At 44.8% G+C, this 7,500-nt stretch overlaps 1 protein-coding gene across 1 annotated transcript in view; it reads right to left on the reverse strand.

The window, feature by feature from the left end:
• Window positions 1-680: 680 nt before the first annotated feature.
• itgav (integrin, alpha V) overlaps window positions 681-7,500 on the reverse strand; it is a 59,194-nt gene continuing 52,374 nt past the window's right edge. Inside the window, exons 29-31 of the mRNA XM_056428955.1 lie at window positions 7,384-7,491; window positions 3,118-3,237; window positions 681-2,847 (exon numbers count right to left, since the gene is read on the reverse strand). Of these exons, the coding sequence (XP_056284930.1) occupies window positions 2,755-2,847; window positions 3,118-3,237; window positions 7,384-7,491 (321 nt within the window). The 3' untranslated portion in view covers window positions 681-2,754. The remainder of the gene's footprint in view (window positions 2,848-3,117; window positions 3,238-7,383; window positions 7,492-7,500) is intronic.

Below are 7,500 nucleotides of genomic sequence, written 5' to 3' on the forward strand. Positions count from 1 at the left end.
TGTTTAAGAAAGTGGAGCGTTGAGCCTATAGAGCTATGGGTACCTGGACAGGAAGTAGATCTTTGTGGGTTGAGCCTATAGAGCTATGGGTACCTGGACAGGAAGTAGATCTTTGTGGGTTGAGCCTATAGAGCTATGGGTACCTGGACAGGAAGTAGATCTTTGTGGGTTGAGCCTATAGAGCTATGGGTACCTGGACAGGAAGTAGATCTTTGTGGGTTGAGCCTATAGAGCTATGGCTACCTGGACAGGAAGTAGATCTTTGTGGGTTGAGCCTATAGAGCTATGGGTACCTGGACAGGAAGTAGATCTTTGTGGGTTGAGCCTATAGAGCTATGGGTACCTGGACAGGAAGTAGATCTTTGTGGGTTGAGCCTATAGAGCTATGGGTACCTGGACAGGAAGTAGATCTTTGTGGGTTGAACCTATAGAGCTATGGGTACCTGGACAGGAAGTAGATCTTTGTGGGTTGAGCCTATAGAGCTATGGGTACCTGGACAGGAAGTAGATCTTTGTGGGTTGAACCTATAGAGCTATGGGTACCTGGACAGGAAGTAGATCTTTGTGGGTTGTTTGTTCCTTTCCTTTGGTGTAAACGTGTAAATGATAATATCGTGATCATATTCTCATTATGAGGTCACATCAGCAACAGAATACAAATAACAATATAACAACAAAAACAATGTCAACAAATCAGTTTATTTCAGTTTAAGGTGAAATTTCTTTTATGAAAGTTATTTAATTCTCCAGGTGAAAGAATACGAACATCTAAATACTCTGAAGGAAGTTATTAAATATAAAACTCTCGTTTGTCTCATTCTCATTTCGAAGGAAAACATTTGATCTGCAGACAATGAACCCATGTTCAATTAACCCATGTTCAACTAAACCATGTTCAATTAACCCATGTTCAACTAAACCATGTTCAATTAACCCATGTTCAACTAAACCATGTTCAACTAACCCATGTTCAATTAACCCATGTTCAACTAAACCATGTTCAACTAACCCACGTTCAACTAAACCATGTTCAATTAACCCATGTTCAACTAACCCATGTTCAACTAAACCATGTTCAATTAACCCATGTTCAATTAACCCATGTTCAATTAACCCATGTTCAACTAAACCATGTTCAACTAAACCATGTTCAATTAACCCATGTTCAACTAAACCATGTTCAATTAACCCATGTTCAACTAAACCATGTTCAATTAACCCATGTTCAACTAAACCATGTTCAACTAAACCATGTTCAATTAACCCATGTTCAACTAAACCATGTTCAATTAACCCATGTTCAACTAAACCATGTTCAATTAAATCATGTTCAATTTACCCATGTTTAATTAAACCATGTTCAATTAACCCATGTTCAATTAACCCATGTTCAATTTACCCATGTTCAACTAAACCATGTTCAACTAAACCATGTTCAATTAAACCATGTTCAATTAACCCATGTTCAATTAACCCATGTTCAATTAAACCATGTTCAATTAACCCATGTTCAACTAAACCATGTTCAATTAACCCATGTTCAATTAAACCATGTTCAATTTACCCATGTTCAATTAAACCATGTTCAACTAACCCATGTTCAATTAAACCATGTTCAATTAACCCATGTTCAACTAAACCATGTTCAATTAACCCATGTTCAACTAAACCATGTTCAACTAAACCATGTTCAATTAACCCATGTTCAATTAACCCATGTTCGTACCGGCCAATCAGAAGCACTGTGCGGAGGGGTTGAATCTGAAGCGTTACATTTACATTTATTAGTTTGTCTTTATGTTCATAAGAATAGAATAAAAAAGAAAAGGCGTGTTTGTGTCGACTCGTTACCATAACAACACGAGTTTAAAGCCTCAGAACCTCCAGCAGAACCTGGTCCTGGTTCTCCTGGTTCTGGTTCAGAGGACGACTAACATCAAGTAAACAAGTTTCTGTGGAGTGGTTCATGTTGATCTATCTGAACCCAATATGGGCAAAACCATGGACACGGTGACGATAACCAGCTGAGCTGTGATTGGACGTCACTATTCAGGGGGCGGAGCTTAACTCGTCACATTGCATCGAACATCAAAACGTTGAAATGAACCGGACTCAGTTAGAAAATACGTAAACATACCCCCCCCCCCCACCGACAATCCCCCCCCCCACACACACACACACAAAGAGAGTATATGGGAGGACATATATTACTGTCACATAAAAACATCAGAAACTCTATCAGCCGATTCTTTTCCTCTTAGTCGGTAATCGTTTTCAGAAGGCTGTGATTATTGATTATTGATTATTACCCACAATCCCAAAGTGTATTAATAGCCTTTCCTCTCAGTAGATGTTGTGTTGTGACGACTATTCATCTGGACCCCGTGTGTCTCTGGATCAACACGCCATCTGCATCTCAAGGCTCCGCCCCCTTTTATTGATCACGTCCGTTTACATCGAACAGTTAGACGACGAAGCTCCTCGAGAACCAGGATCTGATCTCAGACCAGAGCCTGAACGCACCTGAGCCTGAACGCATCACAGGTGAAACTACAGTTTGAATTAGTCCAGAAAACAGTGTCGGCGATCCGATTAAAAAACATAAAAATACAAACAATAAAACAACAACAATCTCAGCAGTTGTGGACTTCTAGTTCATCCATCAGTTTGAGTTCAGACAGAAACGTGAACATGAAATATCTAAACTCCTCTCTCTCTCCCTCTCTCTCTCTCTCCCTCTCTCCCTCTCTCTCTCTAGGCGTCCGTGTTGCCGTTCTCCTCGGGCTGCAGCTGCTCCTTCTCGGTGCAGTCCTCCTGGGGGGGGCGGACCCTCTTGAAGAACCCCATCTGGAGGAGCAGAAGAAGAACACATTCATATTTAATGTTTCTACTTGATAAATGTATTCAGTGTCATTTCACAGTAGAGACGGAGGGGGAGGAGTTTAAACACCACTTCAACTTCCTTGTGGAAACCTGCTGCCTACATTACCCACAATGCACCTCTCTCTGGAGCCGACATGAGCGCCAATCACTTCCAACAAACTGCATGTTTATTTATGAAGAATGAAATATGATGAAGCGTCGGCCGACTCGAGTGACTTCACGGGAGGAGCTCACCTTGTACATGACGAAGATGAGCAGCGCCAGCAACAGAAGACCGGCGAGCACGGCCAGCGCCACGACCCACCCGGGGACCGGCGGGGGGTCGTCGGTCACCCACACCACGGACACACTCACCTGCACACACAATGTTCACTGAGCGGAGCCTGAAGGCACCATGAGAACATCATCTACCTTCATACTCATGTTCACTGAGCAGAGCCTGAACGCACCATGAGAACATCATCTACCTTCATACTCATGTTCACTTAGCAGAGCCTGAAGGCACCATGAGAACATCATCTACCTTCATACTCATGTTCACTGAGCAGAGCCTGAACGCACCATGAGAACGTTATCATCTACCTTCATACTCATGTTCACTGAGCAGAGCCTGAACGCACCATGAGAACATTATCATCTACCTTCATACTCATGTTCACTGAGCAGAGCCTGAACGCACCATGAGAACGTTATCATCTACCTTCATACTCATGTTCACTGAGCAGAGCCTGAAGGCACCATGAGAACGTTATCATCTACCTTCATACTCATGTTCACTGAGCAGAGCCTGAACGCACCATGAGAACATTATCATCTACCTTCATACTCATGTTCACTGAGCAGAGCCTGAAGGCACCATGAGAACGTTATCATCTACCTTCATACTCATGTTCACTGAGCAGAGCCTGAACGCACCATGAGAACGTTATCATCTACCTTCATGCTCATGTTCACTGAGCAGAGCCTGAAGGCACCATGAGAACGTTATCATCTACCTTCATACTCATGTTCACTGAGCAGAGCCTGAAGGCACCATGAGAACGTTATCATCTACCTTCAGTACTCATGTTCACTGAGCAGAGCCTGAACGCACCATGAGAACGTTATCATCTACCTTCATACTCATGTTCACTGAGCAGAGCCTGAGCAGCACCATGAGAACATCATCTACCTTCACTACTCATGTTCACTGAGCAGAGCCTGGGCAGCACCATGAGAACATCATCTACCTTCATACTCATGTTCACTGAGCAGAGCCTGAACGCACCATGAGAACGTTATCATCTACCTTCAGTACTCATGTTCACTGAGCAGAGCCTGAACGCACCATGAGAACATCATCTACCTTCAGTACTCATGTTCACTGAGCAGAGCCTGAACGCACCATGAGAACATCATCTACCTTCATACTCATGTTCACTGAGCAGAGCCTGAACGCACCATGAGAACGTTATCATCTACCTTCAGTCCTCATGTTCACTGAGCGGAGCCTGAACGCACCATGAGAACGTTATCATCTACCTTCATACTCATGTTCACTGAGCAGAGCCTGAACGCACCATGAGAACGTTATCATCTACCTTTAGTACTCATGTTCACTGAGCAGAGCCTGAATGCACCATGAGAACATCATCTACCTTCATACTCATGTTCACTGAGCAGAGCCTGAACGCTCCATGAGAACGTTATCATCTACCTTCAGTCCTCATGTTCACTGAGCAGAGCCTGAACGCACCACGAGAACGTTATCATCTACCTTCAGTCCTCATGTTCACTGAGCAGAGCCTGAACGCACCACGAGAACGTTATCATCTACCTTCATACTCGTTCACTGAGCAGAGCCTGAACGCATCATGAGAACGTTATCATCTACCTTCATACTCATGTTCACTGAGCAGAGCCTGAACGCACCATGAGAACATCATCTACCTTCATACTCATGTTCACTGAGCAGAGCCTGAACGCACCACGAGAACGTTATCATCTACCTTCAGTACTCATGTTCACTGAGCAGAGCCTGAACGCACCATGAGAACGTTGTCATCTACCTTTAGTACTCATGTTCACTGAGCAGAGCCTGAACGCACCATGAGAACATCATCTACCTTCAAACTCATGTTCACTGAGCAGAGCCTGAACGCACCATGAGAACGTTATCATCTACCTTCAGTACTCATGTTCACTGAGCAGAGCCTGAACGCACCATGAGAACGTCATCTACCTTTAGTACTCATGTTCACTGAGCAGAGCCTGAACGCACCATGAGAACGTTACCATCTACCTTCAGTACTCATGTTCACTGAGCAGAGCCTGAACGCACCATGAGAACGTTATCATCTACCTTCATACTCATGTTCACTGAGCAGAGCCTGAACGCACCATGAGAATGTTATCATCTACCTTCAGTACTCATGTTCACTGAGCGGAGCCTGAACGCACCATGAGAACATCATCTACCTTCATACTCATGTTCACTGAGCAGAGCCTGAACGCATCATGAGAACGTTATCATCTACCTTCATACTCATGTTCACTGAGCAGAGCCTGAACGCACCATGAGAACGTTACCATCTACCTTCATACTCATGTTCACTGAGCAGAGCCTGAGCAGCACCATGAGAACGTTATCATCTCCTTCATACTCATGTTCACTGAGCAGAGCCTGAACGCACCATGAGAACGTTATCATCTACCTTCATACTCATGTTCACTGAGCAGAGCCTGAACGCACCATGAGAACGTTATCATCTACCTTCATACTCATGTTCACTGAGCAGAGCCTGAACGCACCATGAGAACGTTATCATCTACCTTCATACTCATGTTCACTGATCAGAGCCTGGGCAGCACCATGAGAACGTTATCATCTACCTTCATACTCATGTTCACTGAGCAGAGCCTGAGCGCACCATGAGAGCGTTATCATCTAACTTCATACTCATGTTCACTGAGCAAAGCCTGAACGCACCATGAGAACGTTATCATTTACCTTCATACTCATGTTCACTGAGCAGAGCCTGAGCAGCACCATGAGAACGTTATCATCTACCTTCATACTCATGTTCACTGAGCAGAGCCTGGGCAGCACCATGAGCGTTATCATCTACCTTCATACTCATGTTCACTGAGCAGAGCCTGAACGCACCATGAGAACGTTATCATCTACCTTCATACTCATGTTCACTGAGCAGAGCCTGGGCACCATGAGAACGTTATCATCTACCTTCATACCATGTTCACTGGTCACATGTTCCCTGGTCACCATGGTCACGTTACTGTCACATGTTCTCCTGGTCACATGTTCTACTGGTCACATGTTCAGTATCCTGGTCACATGTTCTACTGGTCACATGTTCCCCTGGTCACATGTTCTACTGATCACATGTTCTACTGGTCACATGTTCTCCTGGTCACATGTTCTACTGGTCACATGTTCTACTGGTCACATGTTCTACTGGTCACATGTTCTCCTGGTCACATGTTCTACTGGTCACATGTTCTCCTGGTCACATGTTCTACTGGTCACATGTTCTACTGGTCACATGTTCTCCTGGTCACATGTTCTACTGGTCACATGTTCTACTGGTCACATGTTCTACTGGTCACATGTTCTCCTGGTCACATGTTCTACTGGTCACATGTTCTACTGGTCACATGTTCTACTGGTCACATGTTCTCCTGGTCACATGTTCTCCTGGTCACATGTTCTACTGGTCACATGTTCTCCTGGTCACATGTTCCCCTGGTCACATGTTCTACTGGTCACATGTTCTCCTGGTCACATGTTCTATTGGTCACATGTTCTACTGGTCACATGTTCTCCTGGTCACATGTTCTACTGGTCACATGTTCTACTGGTCACATGTTCCACTGGTCACATGTTCTCCTGGTCACATGTTCTACTGGTCACATGTTCTCCTGGTCACATGTTCCACTGGTCACATGTTCTACTGGTCACATGTTCTCCTGGTCACATGTTCTATTGGTCACATGTCCTACTGGTCACATGTTCTACTGGTCACATGTTCTCCTGGTCACATGTTCTACTGGTCACATGTTCTACTGGTCACATGTTCCACTGGTCACATGTTCTCCTGGTCACATGTTCTACTGGTCACATGTTCTCCTGGTCACATGTTCTACCGGTCACATGTTCTACCGGTCACATGTTCTACTGGTCACATGTTCTATTGGTCACATGTTCCACTGGTCACATGTTCCCCTGGTCACATGTTCTACTGGTCACATGTTCTCCTGGTCACATGTTCTACTGGTCACATGTTCTACTGGTCACATGTTCCACTGGTCACATGTTCTCCTGGTCACATGTTCTACTGGTCACATGTTCTCCTGGTCACATGTTCTACCGGTCACATGTTCTACTGGTCACATGTTCTACTGGTCACATTTTCTCCCGGTCACATGTTCTACCGGTCACATGTTCTCCTGGTCACATGTTCTCCTGCTCTGTTGGTTCTGGTTCTGCGTGATGAGTCTTACGGTGGTGCTGTTGGACGGGAGCTCTGACACCAGGTTCTTGTACGGCATCTCGATGACGCTGAAGGAAACCGTGGAACGCACCACGTACGAGCGATTCTGGTTCTCCGTCTGCACAGA

The sequence above is a fragment of the Pseudoliparis swirei genome, chromosome 2 (genome assembly GCF_029220125.1).
Source record: "Pseudoliparis swirei isolate HS2019 ecotype Mariana Trench chromosome 2, NWPU_hadal_v1, whole genome shotgun sequence".
Taxonomy (NCBI): Eukaryota; Metazoa; Chordata; class Actinopteri; order Perciformes; family Liparidae; genus Pseudoliparis; species Pseudoliparis swirei.